The following is a 19114-nucleotide window of genomic DNA, read 5'->3' on the forward strand; positions in this document are numbered from 1 at the left end:
TCTTGGGGCGTGTCTGGGGATCTTTGCCAGCGTAGGCACTAAATTGTCGTGAGGTCTTCTGTGAGCCCCTGCTCTACGCCAGGCCTAGAGGCTCTCACCTGAAAGAGATAGCTGCTGACCAAGGGGTCTCTCCCTGTTGCCCTCCCACCCATGGTACTTTTTTCCACTTCCCAGGAGGTCTAATGGTTAAAGACTCACAGCGACTGGAAGTCATCAAGGTGAGCCCTCCAAGGCATTGAAATACGGTTATTCATTTAAAACCTGATCTACAGCATTTTGAGAAGCTATAAACACGGAGGAAACACACCAGCAGGGCAGCCACGCTGCTAACTCCCAGCAGAGAGAAGGCTGTAGATTGTTTCCAACACTTTATTTTTTAAATTTGTAGGTTCACAGGAAGTTGCAAAAACCGCCGCGGTGGGGACACCTGGCGGCCTGGTCCAGCCCCGCAGCGCCGCTGCAGACGGCGCTTCTTAAAACCGCCGCGGTGGGGACACCTGGCGGCCTGGTCCAGCCCCGCAGCGCCGCTGCAGACGGCGCTTCTTTTTTTTTACGTTTTCGGAATTCCCCCACATTTCCGGAATAAGCTTGCGATAGCTATTTTTAGCCCGTCTTTTCCTTTAATTATAAGAGCAATGCACGAATGAGTCCCTGTTTCAAAACTCCAGGCCCGGCGCCCTGCGCGGGCTGTCCTCCTCGGGGCGCGCAGCTCGGGGCGCAGCGCAGGTGACCCGCGGGCGTGGGCCGAGCGCGCTCCGCCGGGGCCTCGGGGCCCGCTCCGGGCGTGTGAGGCCAGAGTCCCGCGACTGCACAGCCGGCGCCTCCCGGGCCTGGCAGCTGGAGGGCCCTTTCTTTTATTTCGTAATTTAAAAAAAGAGGGGCTTCGGAAGTGACTGAAAATTCTCCTCCCCAGCCCCTAAGCAGCGGGATCCGAGCAGAGGCCCCCCGAGGCGCCCCGCGGGGACGGCTTCCTCTACCAGCCCCTCCCGGGGTGGGAGCGGGGGGGGGGGGGGGGGCGGCAGAGGGGCCTCCCCTGCCAAGGAACCCGTCACCAGAGGCCCGGAGGCCCGGGGCGCTCGAGGGGCCAGAAGTAACCGGTGTGGCGAGTCCCGGGCGCGGCGCCAAGCGGGAAAGTGGCTTGGAGAGGGGTCGCGGCCCCCAGCGCGGCCCCGCGAGCGCAGCCCACGCCTCCCACCACACCCCGCGCTGCCCGGGCGCCCGCGCTCTGCCCCCGCAGCCCTCGCGTGGGGGCTCAGCCCGCCCTGAGCGCTGGCGGCAGCGGGACCGGGGCCCGGGGGCACCTGAGCGGGCCGAGGGCCACCTGGCCGCCAGCCCCGCCCTTCGCCTTGAACCCCGCGGGAAACCAGGGGGCTTCTGACGTCTGGTTCGGGCGGGTTTCCCGACCCCCCTCCTTCGATGGTGAGGCTGTGGCCGGTGCCCGGGAGGGGCAGATAGCGCCGGCGGGTGTGGGCAGGTGTGGGCGGGTGTGGGCGGGGTAGAGGCGCGGGGGGTGGGGGGGTATACAGGCGTGGTGGGCGGGCAACAGCCGTAGGGGGCGGGGCATAGGCGTGGGGGGCGCGGCGGGGGCTTTTAGGTGTGGGTGTGGGCCGCTGGGGAACCTCGGCAGGCGTGGGCCGCTCGCTGTGGGGGTGAGCGCAGGCCGGCTGGGGCTGGGCCGGGGCCGGGTCGGGTGGAGGAGGGCGGTGTCGAGGGCGAGGCCGGGCCCTGAGCCCCGTGGTCCCGCCTGGGTTAGGGCCCCGGTTCTCCCCGCGCTCAGCGGCTCCTCACCACCTGCTGAGTGCAGCCCGCCCCGCCTGGCCTCCGCGGTCGGAGCTGGGCAGTTAACCCTCCTTGCGCGCCCCCCCCCCCCCCCCCCACGCGCGACTCTTTCCACAAGGCTGAGCAGCTGTAAACAAGCCTAAGCCTGAGTCAGGAAGGGGGCAGGAGGGGGAGGGGAGGGGAGGGGCAGGAGGGGGAGGGGGAGGGGAGGGGCAGGAGGGGGAGGGGAGGGGAGGGGCAGGAGGGGGAGGGGAGGGAGGGGCAGGAGGGGGGAGGGGAGGGGGGGAAGGGCAGGAGGGAGAGGGGAGGGGCAGGAGGGGAGGGGAGGGGAAGGGGGAGGGGGGAAGGGGCAGGAGGGGGAGGGGAGGGGAGGGGCAGGAGGGGGAGGGCGAGGGTGGGGTTTTGAGCAGGAAGGAGGGGGAGGGGCCTGGGGGCAGCCCCACATGATTTCTCCTCCGTGGCCAAGAGCCTCTGTGTCCTTGGACCCCCTTCTGCCGGGTGCCCCAGCCCAACCTTCCTCTCTTCTCCCACCTGCTGGTCTGAGGTACCTGGTGTGGACCAGTGGCGATGACCGGCTTGGAGGCGAAGCCCACCTGGGGCGGCCCGTGGAGGCTCCAGTGGGGTCTATCTCAAGGGGACAGCTTTGGCCTGGGCCCCAGCAAGGGCAGTCCAGACCCCTGGGCTCCCCTGCCGTCTAGGGGCTCCCCGGGAGGCCAGGCCCAGAGCACCCCAGGCTAACTGGGTCCCGGCTCTAGCCAGCAGGCAGCCTGGGAGGAGGGTGGTGTAGGGGACAGGGGATGCCCCAGCATCTCAGGGCCAGCTGGAGTCGGAGCTGCCCCCCTTGTAAATGACCTGGGGGTCTGCCCTCTCACAGGGTGGCCGAAGCAAGGGGAGGGGGCTGGGCCCGGCAGGGCGGGGGTCGCTCAGGCTCCGCTCCCTCCCCAGAAGTGGGAAGAGAAGGAGCAGGTCCCCTGTCCTCACGGCCAGCGTCGTGGTCTGAGACTGGAGCCCGTCCTGCGGTGGGCAGCAGGATGTCCCAAGTCGCCTTCAGCTCCAGGATTAGGAGGGGGAGAGCACCCAGGTAAGCGCGTCCCCAGCCTCACCTGCACTAGGACCCAGGCCCAGCCTGGACCCAGCCCAGTGCGCTACGTGCCCTTGGACGAGACCCCCTCCTGCCCCCACTATGGCTCCATAAGATGGGCACGGGCTCGCCCCTGCCCAGGCTCCAGGCCTCCCCGGAGGGTTCAGGTAAACGCCCCTCCTGTCGCCAGCCAGATGGCCCTGAGCCTGGACTTTTGCTTCCAGAAGCTGCACCTGGTGCCAGGTCCCGGAACTCGGGGCCACCCGGCAGCACCACCGGCAGCCCCCCTGCCTCCTGACCCCAGGTCCTGGAGGAGCCTGTCCTCTGCCTCAGGAGGGGTGGCCGTGCTCTGGCCCCTCCCCTGTTGTCCCCAGAGGCGCTCCCTGCTCCTGCGGATTGGAGCAGGACCTGTGTCCCTTTCTGGGAAGCCCCGTGACACGGCCCTGCTGCAGCAAGCATGAGAGGCCAGCCGCCCTGCTGGCCCCTTCCAGAAAGCAGCAGGCCCCTCCCACCCTCCCACACCCCTGGGCCTTCCCCTCTGTGGGGCACCTGGTGGGCAGGACACTCATGCCAGCCCTCATCTCCCAGCTACTGGGGGCAGAGGCCGCCGCTGTCCCCGAGGAAAGCCGACCAGGCGCATTCCAGGACTGGCCGCCGGGGGCCCCTGTCCCTGCCACAGAGCCGGCCAGGGCTGGTGCCCTCTCCATGGGGCCCAAGGACAGGGCTGGGTGCTTGTGCCGGCGGCCTGGACAGAGCCACCGGGCAGAGTGCCTCGCTGCCGCTCTGGGGCAGCCCCCCGCCTGGGACGGCCTGGACAGGGTGGACGGGCAGATCCTGGGGTGGCTCCGCCCGCCGGCCACCGAGGAGGAGGAAGAGGAGGAGAGTGAGGTGGGGGCCTTGCCCCCGGGGCCCGCCCTCCCCGAGATGGGCTCCCAGGAGCAGCTGCGCCTGGCCTCCTTCTACGCCTGGCCGCCGAGCGCCGCGGTGCCGCCCGCGCAGCTGGCCGCAGCCGGCTTCTTCCACACAGGTGAGGCGGAGGAGCCCGACAGGTCTGAGTGGCCTTCCCGGCTGTGGGCCTGGGGGCTCCTCCAGACCCCTTCAGAGCGGGCACTCCGCTTTCTGCACGGGCATCGGGCCTGATGAAAAGGTGGTCGGGGCCTGGGTCCTCCAGCCCTCGGGCCGGCCCCCCCCCCCCCCCCGAAGTCTCCCCCAGCACATAGGTCGTGTAAGTCCCCAGTAGGGAAGGGGTGGTCTGCAGCTTGCCCACCTGCTCAGGTACTAGCCCAGCTGCTCAGGTATTAGCCCAGCTGCTCAGGTATTAGTCCACCAGCTGCTCAGGTACTAACCTACCTACTTAAGTACTAGCCCAGCTGCTGAGGTACTAGCCCACCTGCTGGGGTACTAGCCTATCTCCTTAAGTACTAGCCCACCTGCTCAGGTACTAACCTACCTCCTTAAGAACTAGCCCAGCTGCTCAGGGCCCCAGTGGGAAGGGTGAGGGTCTGTCAGGCTGCCTTCACTCCAGGACCTGAGTGCGTCCCGCAGGTCAGGCTTAAAGGGGCGCAGTTGTGGGAGCCTAGCCCAGGCGTTGCCTACCCCCAAAGTCCGACCACTTGGCTTGTGGGAGTTTTTCTAGGGCTTTCCACCCAAAAGGCTTGCTTGCATCTGTCCCTCTGATTCTTGTTTAGACACAGGTCCCTGCAAGCCTGCTCTCACCCCGGCTCTGCTCTGTGGGCCACCTGTCTGCCCCCGCTCTGGCTGGGAGGGGACGTGGGGGGCAGAGTCCAGCCTGTTCCCACCTGCGGGTGGGCCGGCAGGGTCTCCTGGGGGCTTTGTAAATGCTAGGGCGGTTGTCTTTTCCTCGGTGAGCTCTAGGGAGGCTCAGGCTGGCTGAGAGTCCAGGCTGGCCCACGTGGGACGGTGGGCACTGGGGGACGGGGTCGGGGGGTCCACGGAACCACCTCACGGAGAAGGGGCCAACCTGGCTCCGTCCCCACCTCACCTCCCGGTTCAGTCCAGGAAGGGGCGTGGGGGGGGAAGGTGGAGGGAGCTGTGTGACCCGCGCGTCTTTGCTCCAAATGAAGTAGAGGTGGAGGGATGAGGGGTTTCCCCAATAAAAGCAAGCTCCATCTCTCCAGCAGCCCCGGGAGCCCCAACACAAGCCTCGCCCCCACCCCTGCCTTCTCGCACTGGGAATCCATCCTGGGTCGGCTGGGGTGGAGGTGATCTGGGGGTCCCTGAAACCCACAACTCCACAGCCTGGGCCCTGGGGTCCCCCTCCCCCTCCAGGCCTCCAGCCCCAGGGCTCCGTTCTTTGAACAATGAAAGTGCCAGCTCCAGGCTCCAAATGTTCTGGAATGTTCTGGTTTCCCTGCCCGCGCATTCCAGCTTTGAGAAGCTGCAAGTGAAATCACTGCCGCGAGGGGGCAGGCGGAGGGCGCAGAGGACGTGGCTGGCTGCTTGGCCCAGGCGTCCCCCCGAGGGCGGCGGTGGGGGCCCCCCTCGCCTTTTCCTCCCTGTCAGCTTCCCGGCTTGAAAGACCACCTGGAGCACCCCCCCTTGCCCTCTTCAACTTGGAGGGGGCACACGGGGTCGGTGAGGGGGGTGGGGGCTCCTCCTGGGCTGGGCAAACACCTCTGCCCCCGCAGGCCAGCAGGACAAGGTGAGGTGCTACTCCTGCTACGGGGGTCTGCAGAGCTGGGAGCAAGGGGACGACCCCTGGATCGAGCATGCCACCTGGTTCCCCAGGTAACGGCCCTCCAACGTCCCTGAGTCCGCCCCAGGGGCGGGGGCTGCCGGCCGAACCCCGCACAGGGCCCTGCCTGCCCCTCCCCTGCAGCCCTGTGGGATGGACCTCGGGAGGGCAGTCCTGTGGGCGGCAGGCAAAGCAGGCTGTCCGCATAGGAGTCCCCCCTTTCTGGAAGGGTCCTGGGGGGGTAGAAATGCTGTCCCGTTGCACTTTCTTCCTCGACACTCAGCAGAGGTCACCCCACCCTGCACCTTCACCACCAAGACCCCGAGCCTCAGGGAGCCCCAACAGCGCTCTGCGGCCGTGGGGGAGGTGGGGGGCTCCCAGGGCACAAACCCGAGGGTGGAGGCATCTGCTCTCGCACAGCCGGGCTCTCTTCCCAGGTGTGAATTCCTGCTTCAGGCTAAAGGAAGGGACTTTGTCAGCAGCGTCCAGGCCTGTTCTGCTGGCCCCCTCGGCCCTGGGTGAGTCCAGCCCGGGCCTGGGGTAGGGGCAGGGCTGCTGCCGCAGGGCCTCGAGGCGCAGGTGTTCTCCGCTCCTTTCAGGGCCCGGCGGAAGACTCGGAAGACTCGGAAGACGCAGCCCCTGCTGCCACCTCAGGTGAGCTGTGACCTGTGGCCGGAGCCCCGTCCCCCTCGGGCACCTGCAGCCTGTGCCGTGGCTGAGCCCGGGGTGTGTCGGCACCTTCTGGACAGCAGGAAGACGGAAGGCTGCTTGACCTGGGGCGAGGGCGCTGCCGGGGGTCGCCCCGTCCTGGTGAGGCCAGAGCGCATCCAGGGGAGCCGCGTGGCAGCTGTGACTGTCAGCCCAGGGTCCCTGAGGGCCGAGGCAGCTGCCAGCAGGGTTGGGCGAAAAGCGGTGCCATGCTGGGCCGTGGGACAGGTGCTCCGATGCAGTCTGGGGCGCTTCCTGGGGGCTCCAGGGTCTGGAGCTGCTCCTCCTGCCAGCTCCGTGGCCCCGGCAAGTGCCTTTCTCCCTTTGAACCCTAGTATCCTGAGCTGTGAAATGGGTCCCCATGGCCCCTCGGGCAGCCCCTGGTCGTGGCACTGCCGGCCACGGCTGCAAGGACTGCTGTCTTTTCCCAGTGGTGGCGTCACTTGAGAGGGCCCGTCCCTTGCCCTTGCCCCACGTGGGCCCTGAGGAGCTCTGTGACCACCAGGCGGCCTGCTCCGGGGGGTGTGCCGCCTCGCCCCATCCAGTACGCCTGGCAGCGTGGTGTGGCTGGCAGTGGCCGGCGCGGAGGCGGTCCCTGCGGTGCAGCCGTGCATGGGCCTCGGCAGGGCACAGGGTGGCAGCTGCTGCACGGGTGCCACGTGTCCACGGCACGGGGCACAGCTGCCCCCCACCCTTGCCTCAGTGCCCCCGTGGTGGGGCTGCTTGCTGGGCAGGCAGGGCGCCCTGGAAGCGCCTCCAGGAAGCCCCAGCTTCTCGGATCCCGCTGCTGGGCGCCTCTTCCTGCGGGGCGGCCCGCGCTCCCCTCCCAGGGCCCGGCCTCAGCCCCTCCCCCCGTGCCCGCAGCTCCTGTCCACGGCGGCCCGGAGCCGGCCGCGCCCGCAAGGCCCCACCCTGAAGGTGCAGGTGAGCCAGGGGCGGCCCGGGCCCAAGGGGGGGACCCCTTCCCGCCTGGCTGTGGCAGAGGAGTGGAAATCGGGGGGAGGGGGAATGGCGTTATGGCTCCCCAGGAGGAAACGCAGGCCCAGAGAGGCGCTGGTGGGTTCTCGGCGCCCCCGGCCAGGCCGCCCTCTGCCGTCACTTCCAGGAGCCACAAGCACCGAGGAGCAGCTGCAGCGCCTGCAGGAGGAGCGGAGGTGCCGGCGTGTGCCTGGACCGCGCCGTGTCCGTCGTCTTCGTGCCCTGCGGCCACCTGGCCTGTGCCGACTGCGCCCCCAGTCTGCGGCTGTGCCCCATCTGCCGGGCCCCGTGGGCAGCCGCGTCCGCGCCTTCCTGTCCTAGGCGAGGCCTGCTGACCCCTGCCGGGCGCGCCCTTTGACCCGGGATCCTGGCCTCCCGGGGGATGCAGGGGCGGGCGTGGCCCCCGGGCACCTTCCCAGGGCAGGCCTACGAGGTCCAGGGCAGCAGGAAGGGGAGGGACCATCACTGCCAGGGCCCCCAGGGGGCCTCAGGGGCCCCGGGAGCCCCGGCCCACCCCCCACCCCGCCTGTGGGCTCCCTGCCCGGCCTCGCACCCCAGACTGGCTCCGGACTACGGAGCAGGGCACCCCGTTCCCGCCACCGCGGCTGAGGTCTGCCGGGACGAGCTGCGCGCAGCTGGCGGAGCAGGGGGCGCGGGGGCTGGTTTTAGTGTACCCCAAGTTTGCTGTGGAAGATTTGAATAAAGTGGCAGGTTTTCCTCTGGTCAGTGCCGAGCAGGGTCCTTGTTCCTGGACCACCAGGGGCTCCCCCTGCCCACCCTGCCCTGTCCCTCCTGCTCCCCTCCCTGCTCCCCTCCCCTCCCCTCCCCTCCTCCCTGCTCCCCTCCCTGCTCCCCTCCCAGCTCCCCTCCCCAGCTCCCCTCCCCAGCTCCCCTCCCTGCTCTCCTCCCAGCTCCTGGCCTCAGCTCTCCTCACCAGCAGTGGGCAGCACCCGCCAGGGTCTGCCCAATCCCAAGGCCAATTCCCCAAACTCACCTTTTTCTTCAGGCACCAGGCACCAGGGATTGAACCCTGGAACCTCACGCACGTGGAGCAGGCGCTCAGACCCCCTGCCCGCCCCGCCCCTTCTGAGGACACTTGCGTTCTGATTCTCTCCTTCCTTTCTCTCGTTTTAACCTTTTTGGAGTTTTAAGACTCAAGGCTGGGCTGCCTAAACCTCTCCAGCGCACCTCTCACTGCCTGCAGGGCCCGGCGCCCCTTTCCCGTCCACCTCCCGGTCTTCCACACCACAGGCCAGGCTCCTTGTCCATGGACTTGCCCGGCGTCCCCCCACCCCGGCCCGGCATCCACTCGCCCCAGCCCGGCGTCCAGGCCCCCAGCCCGGCGTCCACCCCCCCCGGCCCGGCGTCCACCCCCCCCCGGCCCGGCGTCCACCCCCCCGGCCCGGTGTCCCCCCCACCCCGGCCTGGCGTCCACCCACCCGACCCGGCGTCCACCCCACCCCGGCCCGGCATCCACCCCCCCCCCCCGGCCCGGCGTCCCCCCACCCCGGCCCGGCGTCCACCCCCCCGCAGCCCGGCGTCCACCCACCCCGACCCGGCGTCCCCCCCCCGGCATCCACCCCCCCCGGCCCGGCGTCCCCCCCACCCCGGCCCGGCGTCCACCCGCCCAGCCCGGCTTCCACCACCCCCAGCCCAGTGTCCACCTGTCCCTGCACGCCCTGGACGCCGAGCTGAGCGGGCAGAGAGCGCCAGGCCCAGCCAGGCCCTGTGGGGGCAACCACGGTGTTGACAGGTGCCCTGGGGTCGTGACGCCCTGCCCAGCCCACGCCCCACAGGGCAGCCCCCTACCCCGCAGGGCACCGAGGGCGGGCCTGGGACGGTGCCCCAGGCTGCTGTCCTGCCTGGCGGGAGTTCTTTTGTCTTTTTTTTTTTTATGAAAGAAATGACAAAATCTCTCCGAGTTGCAGCCAGCCACAGCCCTGCCCGCTTCGCTGCTCCGCGGTCCCTGGAACACGGCTGCAGGAACGCTGCTGGGGGGCGGTGAGGGGGCGTGTGCGGCAGCTGGCATCTAGGCATCCAGAAGCTTCCTCGCTTACGCCGGCTGTGGGGGCTGGGAGCGGTCCAGGGGCCACGGGCTGCGGGGGGGGCTAGTTGCTTAGGGTGGAGCTGGCAGCCCCAAGAGGAAATCCCAGAAGCTGGGCCTTTGGCAAAACAGGTCCGGCCTGGGCTGGGCTTTCCAGGAGGTGCCGGCTCAGGCTGTGGGCTCATCGCCCTAGGCTGGCGGGGCCTGCCCCTGGGGGCATTTCAGTGGGTGTGGGGGGGCTCTGTCACCTGGGTCACTGCCTTTCTGGCCACCTGGGGCTCTGAGTCCCCGGGAGGTGGCCGCCCCCAAGGGCAGGCCAGAGGAAACGCAGTGTACCAAGGGGGGGTCTGCGGCATGCAAAGTTGAGAAGGCATGGGGCAGACCTGGGGGGAGGCCGAGGCCCCACGCAGGAAAGAAGTCAAAGGTCCTTCCTCAGGGAGACCCTGGAGGTCGCAGCTGTGGCCGCCCCTGCCCCTGGCACAGAACTGCTTAGATCGCACCTGCTGATCGGACTCCCGCGGGCTCGTGGGGGTGGAAGGCAAGGCCAGCACCTCTGCAGCCTCTCCCCAACCCAGAGCCTGGCCCTGGCTAGCTCTTGGAAAAGGGGAGTGGACAGATGGATGCATGGACAGGTGGATGGACGGACGGACGGACGTGTGCGTGACTGAGCAGTGGCCGGCCAGGGCTCCCCGAAGGAGGAAGCTGGGGGCTGGGGCCGCCCCCTGGGCCAGGCACACCCGCTTGGGCAGGAGGTGGGAAAGCTTTTCATTGAGGCTGTGGAGAGGAGAGGGGTCAAATCAACCAATGAAGTAGACTGGAAGAAATCAAGGCCCAAATAAAACAAAACGCAGACAATGGAAAGGGCTGGAGAATGGGACACCAGCGCAATCTCCGAATGCGGTAAAGGCAGGCAGCCGTGAGCCTCGGTGGGGAGGGGAAGCGCCCCGGCCCCTGCCCGATGCGGAGGGGGCTCTCTGGAGAATAAACAGCGTGTGTGCTCCCCCAGTGGAATGTGTAAGTGGAGTAAAACGGGGAGCAGGTGCCCCCCACGCCCTCAGGCCGTGGCCGGTGGCTGGGAGCAGGGGCGCGGGGACTCAGGCCTGCGCTGTGCCCCTCCCTTGCCCTGCGCTCACAGGTGTGACTCGCCCGCCCCAGCGAGTTCCCGTCTGCAGGGCTGGTGGGCGACAGTGGCTGGCTGTGCAGACCTAACGCGTTCTGAGTCCCCGGGCTTGTTTCTCTCCTAAAGTCGCTTAAATGTAATTCAAACGCAAAGCCCATGCTTCCTTCCCGAACTGCCAGCGGGAGCCGCGTGATGGTCTTGCCCCGCAGCACGCAGAGCCCAGCGGAGGGCTGAGGGGCGAATCCGTCCCCCGAACGCGGGTCGTCAGCTGGACACACCCCCGGCAAGCTCCGTCCCCAGGAGCCACGAGCCCCCCGAGGCTCGTCCCCCTACCCCAGGCCTTCTGCCGCCCTGGCCTTGACCCCAAGGGGCCACGCTGGAGCCAGGGTTCACAGCAAGGTGCCCGGCGTGCCAGCTGCTTGGGCCGCGGTCAGAAAGACCCCTGGCAGGAGGGGTCTGGCAGGAGCGGGACGCCCAGGGCGCCTGCGCAGAGGGCCATTCACTCAGCGGCTCTGCAGCAAATCAGGGGGCGTGAGGGGGCCGGGGGCCCAGGAGGGAAATGGGGGTAGGACCCCTCCTCAACTGAACAGAGCCCTGGCTGCGCGTCCCCCTCGGCGGCAGCAGGTGGGACCGCGCGGGGCATGGCGCGGCGAGAATGAGGACAGGGGCTTCCTGAGACAGGACGGACCCCGGGGAGCACCGAGCTCCTCTCCCCCCCGCCCACCTCCCGGGCCCTGTCCCTAGGGCCCTGGCGGCCGTGGTGCTGGGGACGTGGCGGCACCCACTTACAGCTGTCCTCGTCCTCCGTGACCACTCTGGCCACGTGGCAGGCACAGGCACCCCCCATGAGCTGAAAGACACGGAGGCACCTGGGTGAGACGCCCACAGGCCCCTAACCGGGGAGTCCTGCTGCCCCGTGCCTCCGTGGGCCTCCTGGGCTGGGGTCCCAGCCTGCACCTCGGCCCCTTCCGTGCGGCTGGCCCAGGGCCCCGGGCTGCGGGGACCACCACACCCACTCGGCGAGGGCCAGCCAAGGAGTGGGGAGGCGGGAAGATGGCCCAGCGCAGCCTGGCTAGGTCCACGGGGAGGGGGCCACGGGAGGCAGCCCCCGGTGAGCCCAGAGAGCCGCGCCCCTGCTTGTCCCTCCTCTGGGGGGCGAGGGGTCCCCTGGGACTCCAGAGCAGCCGGCGGCCGCAGCGTGGAGGTGCCTGGTTGAACAAAAACACAGGAGGCGGCTGAGGCGCCCGTCACGCCCCCGCACCCCTTGAGGATGGCTCCCGGGGCCGGCGGGGCCCCTGCGGGCCTGGACGACGCTCACGCGCTCTCTGAGAGTCAACAGCAAGGCCTGATCCCAGCCAGGGCCGACAGGAAGCTGGTGGGGAGGCCCTGGACACAGACGGCCGCTGTCAAGGTGGCAGGAAAGCACGTCGCAGCGCTGCGGGGCCGATGGGCTTCCAGGCGAAGGCCGCGCCACTGTGCCGGCCAGGGAGCGCGGTGAGCATGGGCGTCCCTCCCGTGGCTCCTGGAGGCCTGGGATGCCGGCGTGGGCGGGTCGCACCTCCAGGCTCACGCCCTTCAACCACGCGCAAAGTGTGTGTCCTCAGAGCGGCGGGCACAGCCCTGTCCACACTGGGCAGCTTCAGACTCAGAGGTGGATGCGGCCCAAGGCACAGACACCGTCCCTCCCGCTGGAGCCCAGGGTCACCTCCTGGACGGGGAGGCCCTGCCTCTGGCTGCACATTCAGGCCACGCACATCCTGCCGTCCACCGGCTGGAGCATGGACCGTCCAGACACGAGGGTGGCATCGACACTGGCCCCACGAGCCTCCAAGGAGAGGGACGGCGGGTCTCAGCGCCCACCTCCAGCCCCCGAGCTCCTGGGAGGCCGTGGGGCAGACGGCAGCTTGGGGACGCGGGGCTGGGGCGTGAGGACTGGGGGACATCTGCGCCGCCAAGGGCAGCCAGGCAGAGCCGTGGCGAGGAGCCTGTCACTCCCGTGGCGCTGGCTCTCAGACACCTGTGAGCCTCACCCATGTCCAAGGTTGGGCTGCCTCTCCACGCCGGACAGGGCCGAGCTGCGCCGTCCACGGCTGGGCCATTAGGCGCACCACAGCTTCCGTCTTGCTCTCTTGAATCTGCCCTGGGACAGGCCCACGTGGGAGGACCTGTGGCTGTGGGAGGACGCCGCATGGGAAGGGGCCAGCACTGGTCGGGCCTCCAGCAGGTGCTGCCCCGGTCAAGCCCCCTGGAGACAGAGCTGGCCCTTCTCGGACTCCTGACCCACAGAAACTGTCATTGTTTTCTGCTGGGATGCTTGGGGCTATTTGTTACGCGGCAGTAGATAACTTACACAGCCACCTTCCAGCTCTGTGGGCCTGTGCAGGCCAGTGACCTCTGTGTTTCTGGGTTTCCTCACTGCCCATTGGGGATGCCAGGAAGTTGCCCGTAGCTTCAGAGGGGCCGACGACGCCACGGGCTCAGCAGAGCACCAGCCACGGAGCCTCGGGGAATGCCCCTTCCGGCCTGGGCAGTGGCCCCTCCAGGCGACCCCCGCTCACCCCCAGCCTGAGGGTGGAGGCGTTGGGAGCATGAGTGAGTGTCGGTGGCTGTTTCAGGCACGGGTGAGCAGCAGGGGCCTCTGGGAAGGCTGGAGCAGCGCAGCTTGTCTCCTGCTCGCCCCTTCCCGCCTCTGGGGCAGGCACAGCTGCTGGGGCTCAGCTCGCCAAGGGAAGCGCCGGGCGCTGGAGACCAGCAGCGTGGGGTCAGCTGGGTCGGGGGAGGCCCAGGGCCAGCGCCCCCCAAACCGAGGAGGGGCAGAGGTTTGCTGGGATCCAGAACCACGTCGCGAGAGCCCGCAGGCCCAGGCGCCCCGCTGCGCCCCACTCATGGCCCCCGCGCTCTGGAATCCCCCTTCCCAATAGGCCCCCTCGTCCCAGCAGCTGCCCAGCCCGACTCTAGGGCCCCTCACACCCATCCCTCGGCCCAGAGCAGCCCCCTCCTCATGGATGAGCCGCACGAGGAAACGGGGCCCTAAGCAGCTGGGCACGTGGCAGCCCCCCAGCGCTGCCAACCGTGGGGGGGGGCAGCAAGTCGGGGCTGGAGGCCATTGAGGGATGGGTGGGATAAGTGGGGGGGCGCAACCCAGAGGGTCTGGGCCCTGTGGCCCTGTCCCCTTTTCATCCCTGTACCCCCACTTGCCTGTGCCCCCTCTCTACCTGCCCCCGCCTGCCCCACTCACCTGCCCCTCTGCCCACATCACCGCCCCCAGGATCCTCAGGCTGCTGTGCGGGGCCTCCACGTGGTGCTCCAGGGCACAGCCTGCGCTGGACACGTGGGCAGGACGGTCCCAGAGAGGCTGAAGGCCAGGGGCCCGCCGCCCTGGGGGTGCGGGAGGGACATGGCGAGCACCGCTAGTGCCGCCCACCCTCACCCGAACCCTCCCAGCTCCCCTCTGCTTGCCCTGGGGCCTCGGCTCAAGCCACCTCCCCCAGGAGGCCCGCCCTGCCCAGCACAGTGCCCTCCCAGCACCCCACGCCTCCTGGCATGTTGGGTCTCAGGCCTGTCTGCCCGCGCGGCCTCCGGCGCGGGTCCCTGGGCCCGTCTGCCCGCCTGGCGCGCCCTGCAGGCGCCGCCCGCGCTCCGGCCCCCGCCACCTTGCTCGTGACCTGCCACCCCTGCACCCTCGCCGGGAGGCCGTGACAAGCGCCTCAAGTGTCCCTGGGGCCAGCGGGACCCCGGCCCGCAGGGGACCTCAGTCACGCGCCCCCACTCCCCTCGAGAGGCCCCACCTTCCAGGTAGAAGCAGATGACAAGACTCCCAGGCGACCCAGATGGCTGCGCAGCGTACTGGGGGGTGGGGCCAGAGGCCAGCTCCTTGCGGGAGACCCAGAGCCCTGAGAGGCAGGGCCTCTGCCCCGGGCTTTGCCCCCGGGTGCTCAGTGGGGCTGGCCTTCGGCGGCTGCCACCAGAACGGGCCGGGGCTCCTGCCCCACGGGGGCGCCCCACAGGCATGGGGCCATGGGAGGGCCGTCTCCAGAAGCCACGGTCCATGCCCAGAGACGCTGCGCCCCGTCCCGGCGGGAGGATGAGCCAGGCTGGAGGGGGAGGGGGAGGGGGAGGGGGAGGGGGAGGGGCCCACCCGCCACAGAGCTCCCTGGGGGGAGCAGAGGCCTTGTCGCCTCAAGCCCCAGGGGAGATGGTCAAGGTCACAGCTGGCAAGGCCCCCTCAATGGGTGCCCTTTTTATTTTTAGGTACTAGGTGCTGGGGATGGGAATTGACCCCAGGACCTCATGCGTGGGAAGCTGGTGCTCAACTACTGGCCACACTGGCTTCCCTGAGTTGGTTGTATCTTTTGTTTTGCTTGTTGTTTTTGTTTTTTTAGGAGGCACCAGGACCTGAACCTGGGACGTCTCCTGTGGGAGGCGGGCGCTCAGCCACTTGAGCCGCATCCACTCCCCCTGCCCTTTTTACCAAGGAGGGGTGCAGCTTCCTCCCCCCGATGGCTCGGGGGGGTCGGGCCTGAGGGGTAGGTCCCATCTGCTGGGGGCAGGCTCCTCCCCTCTAGGGCGCCCTTTGCCCTCGGGGTCCACAGAGGTGAGCACTGGGCGTCTTCTGACCAGGAAGCCCTGGGACTCCATCTGCAGGAAAAGCCAGCACGAAAGCGCAGCAGACCTGCCCTGCGCCCGGCCGGCCCCCCGCGCCACGGAGGGCTGGAGCAGCAGTGCCCCTTCCATGGACAAGACACGGGGTGGAGGCGGTGCCCCACCTGGCGTGGTGTGCGGGAGGCGGGGTCAGTGGCAGGAGCGAGCCAAACCGGGGAAAGCACTCCAGCAGGCGGCCACTCGGCACCTCCTAGGCCGCGAACCACGGGGGGGGCGCAGCCCGGCCCCTGCCTGCCTGCTGTGTAAATAAAGTTTTATTGGCACATAGCCACATCCAGTGTCTACGTACCGTCCGTGGCTGCTCTCGTGCCACGATGGCGAAGCTCGGTAGTTGTGACAGCCCTCAGGCCACAAAGATAGTTACTCTCTGGCCCTTTCCATGAAAATCTGCCAGCCCCGGTCTGGTTACTGGGCTCTCCGTCAGGCGAAAACGGCGCACCCCTCAGAGCTCCTCCCAGGGTGGGAGGCGGCACCTGGGGCTCCTGCCCAGGCCCGGCAGGTCCTCTGTGCCTCGGGTGAAGCGGGCACCGTGGCGGAACCACGCCAGGGCTAGGCCACGGGAGAGCGGCCAGCGAGGGCAGCTGGAACACGCTCCCGACCAGACCCCGCAGATCCAGGCCGTGGGGGCCTGTGGCCTGGAACCTGGGGGAGCGGAGGTGGCATTTCTGGGGTGCACCGTGGCTTCCGGGGCGTGGGGTCGGACGTTACGGCTGAAGGCCCCATCCGCCCACACGCCTGAGTGGGCAGCCCTGCTGGACTCACCACCACAACGAGGCGCGGCCAGTGCTGGACAGTGCCGAAGAGCCCCAGGACGACGGCGTGCGGGGAGATGGCCAGATGGGTGCCCTCTGGTAGCCCGGGAGGTCGAGCACCTGCCTCTCCAGGGGGGCGACCTAGGGGCGGGCGGAGGGGAGGGTGGGAGCAAGGGGGGGGGGCGAAGGGGCGGGGGGTACAGGGGTCACAAGCCTGAGGGGCCTGGAGCATCTGGGCGTCTTACCTCAGGCCCCCCACGGCCACCCCGAAGCGGCTGTTGACACCGCGTGCCCCCAGCCCCACCTGCAAGAGGCCCCTGTAAGCCTGAGGCCCCGCATCGTCGGTCACCTCCGGGGCATCCTCGAGCCAGTCCCCCGTCCTGGGCCCCTCCTCTGTATGGCGCCCTGACACTTAAAGCCCCGAGGCTGCAGTGCCCCCTGTGCTGGCCTAACAGACGCCGGCCACCGGGGGCCTTCAGGGACCCCCAAGATAAGTGCCCTCTCCCTTGCCTGGCTTCAGTTGTGGCTTTGGGGAGTGGTGGGTGGGCTGCTCCCGCCCAGGGCCCCAGCTCCGCAGGCTGAGGGACGCGGAGGGGCACACGTCGGTTTGGCGCTTTACGTTCAGGAGAGACGCTGCCCAGCCCCGCCCTGCACGGCCCTGCTGCCGTCCGCTCCTCTCGTCCAGGTCCTGCCATGTCCATCTGTCCCCGGCCGGGGCTGGCTGGCCGTCAGCCCTGCCACTCCTGGGCTAGTGGAGACGCGGCCGCCCGGGCAGCCTGGCCTCGGAGGGTAATGACGCTCCTAGCCCCCTTCGCGAGCCCATGCCCAGGCCCCAGGGGAGAGCTCTGCCTGGCGTGCTGGGCCCACGTGCGCCCTCACCTTCCAGGTTGACGACGTCACTTGGGGCCCACCCCCTCCACGGACTCTCCTGGGGCCACCACCGTGTAGACAGGACACGGATTCGACTTCCACCTGACATTAGCAGGGCACGCACCGCAGGCGGGGTGCTGGGGGCAGAGGCTTTGGGGCGATTTGGCAGAATCTATCAGAATTTAACCAGTACTTGCACTTCTCCAGCCGTGACACAGAAATGCACAAATGCGGAAGACGGCAGTGCAGAGACGACCGGTGACCTCGACTGCAGAGCCGACAGGTGGCCAGGCCACTGCTGCTGGGAGCCTGTCCAGGAGGGGCCGGGGAAGGCTGCGATCCCGCGCGGCGGCCACAAAGCCAGGTGGGAATGGCGCCACCGAGCGACGTGCAGAGGCTGGGGACGCGTGTGGCGCATGCTCCTGCAGAGGCCCCCGGTCCGCTCCACACAGCTGTGCCGGCCGTGGGGCCTCCCACCTGGAGGGCGGGGCCAGGCTTCTCGGGGGTCAGCAGTGGTGTGTCCCCACTCTGAGAGGGCCCAGCCTGGGAGGCCAGTTGAGCAGCAGGAGTTTATCGGGGGCGGGGGGGGGGCTGCCCCTGAGTGAGACACAGGCCGGGCACGCAGGGCCCAGGGAGTGGCCGGGGGCATGAGGAGCTGACCCAGGGCACGACTGGATTCCCAGAGGCAACGAGGCCAGGAAGGGCGGGCAAGCCGGCCCAGAGCCTGGGTTCCCAGGAGGCCTTGGATGCCAGGATCAGGCAGGCGGGTGGTAGCGGGTCAGCGGTAGCGGGCAGGTGGGCAGCAGTGGGCAGGCGGGTGGTAGCAGGCGGACGTAGTGGGCAGGTGGGTGGTAGTGGGCAGGCAGGTGGTAGGGGACAGGTGGCGGTAGTGGGTGGGCAGGCAGGGGGTAGTGGGTGGGTGGTGGTGGGCTGGTGGTATGGGCGGGTGGACATAGCGGGCAGGCGGGTGGTAGCCAGTAGGCCGCTGACGCTCGGCTGGGGTCTGTGCAAAAGGGAAAGTGCGGCACAGCCCTCACGAGGGCAGGCACACACAGGGCAGGGGCACGAGGCTCTCGTCAGGCAAACCTGGGTTCTGTCCCCGCGGCCCCTTGTGCAAGTCAGGTGTCCATGCAGGACGCTGTGCCACCCTGAGCTTGGTCTCAGAGAGTGGGTCCCACCTCCTGGGCAGTGGGGGGCTAGGCCCAGAGGAGGGGCTCACGGAACACCCGCTCATCTGCTGAAGAGTAGCCCAGTGGGACTTGGGGCTCTTTCTGGCCGTGGCCCAAGGTGAGCAGACCTGGTCTCCTGGCCATGGTGAGGGAGAGGGCTGGATAGGTCAGGGAGGCGGTGCAATTGCCCCTCGCAGACTGCCCCCGCTCCCCTCGGCCCCCACGCAGAGGCGTGTGACCAACAGCACCCCAAAGGCCAGCTCGGAGTCTGGGGCCCTCTGGGTTACAGGGGGGCACTCTCAGAGGGGCTGGGGCAGAGCTGAGCAGGGGGTCCCAGCGGGCATCAGCTGCAGCCGGCGCCACGGGGTCTGTGGAGCAAGGCTGGACCTGAGTCCCACTCAGGCTGGGGTTCCCGCGTCCACCTCCACATCAGACCTGGGGCTGCGCATCCTTTATTTCTGAGTTTCCCAAGGAGCCCTCTCGAGGTCGATACCCAGGGACTGTGCCCCCAGGTCCCAGGGCCAAGCGGAGCCGAGCCCCTGGCTGCTGCGCCGAGGTCACTGGCGCTTCTCTGTCCTCCCAGCGGGCTAGGCCCGAGGCCAGCCCCAGAGGCCCTGGAGCTCCGGTGCTGGGGCGCAGTGGACGCGTGCCGGGGGGACAAGGACCCCGCCCTCCAGCCGTCCTGCTGGACCGCTCCAGTCTTTCTCCTGGCACAAATATTCCCCCAAGTTCCCAGGAGTCAGAAGGGGCTGCCTGGATGGAACCTGCGGCGACGTGGCCTGGACGCGCTCAAGGCGCCCGAGCCCTGGAAAAGCCCGGAGGGGGCTGGGGCTCTTGGCCCCGAGCTGCGCCCAATAGGGGGTGTTTTCATGGAGAACTGAGAGCGTGAAGGGGGTTGGGGGCTCCAGAGGCGTTCGGGGCAGACACCCTGGAACCCCACTACTCTGTGGGGTCAGAAGGCCATTTCGAGGCGCCCCTGGTCCCGCGGCGCAGGCTCCACCCCGATCACACGCAGCCGGGGGTGCTCCCGGGCGGCTCGCATCAGCAGAGGTTGGAAGATGCCCTGAGCCCCCGGGGAGCCCCTGGGGGGGAGGCGTGGCCCCACTCTGCCTCCTGGCGGCTGCGCTGGCACAGCAGGGGAGGGGGCCCCTCCGGCCTGCACGGACACCAGACACCCTCCACTCCCCACACCCTGCATTGCTTTTCGGGTGCTCAGGGGCTCCGGGCCGGCAGGCTCAGCCCGTACAGGGTCTCCA

At 69.0% G+C, this 19114-nt stretch overlaps 1 protein-coding gene across 1 annotated transcript; it reads left to right on the forward strand.

Annotated features, from left to right (window-relative positions):
• Nucleotides 1-1563: 1563 nt before the first annotated feature.
• BIRC7 (baculoviral IAP repeat containing 7) lies at nt 1564-7967 on the forward strand. The gene is given in 10 exon segments (XM_071211831.1): nt 1564-1649; nt 2725-2860; nt 3085-3887; nt 5509-5608; nt 5993-6073; nt 6155-6573; nt 7128-7187; nt 7369-7424; nt 7426-7522; nt 7525-7967. Coding segments are annotated over 9 exon segments (1704 nt in total). The 5' UTR covers nt 1564-1649; nt 2725-2810; the 3' UTR covers nt 7563-7967.
• Nucleotides 7968-19114: the final 11147 nt, after the last annotated feature.

Source organism: Dasypus novemcinctus, chromosome 24, assembly GCF_030445035.2.
Source record: "Dasypus novemcinctus isolate mDasNov1 chromosome 24, mDasNov1.1.hap2, whole genome shotgun sequence".
Lineage (NCBI taxonomy): Eukaryota > Metazoa > Chordata > Mammalia > Cingulata > Dasypodidae > Dasypus > Dasypus novemcinctus.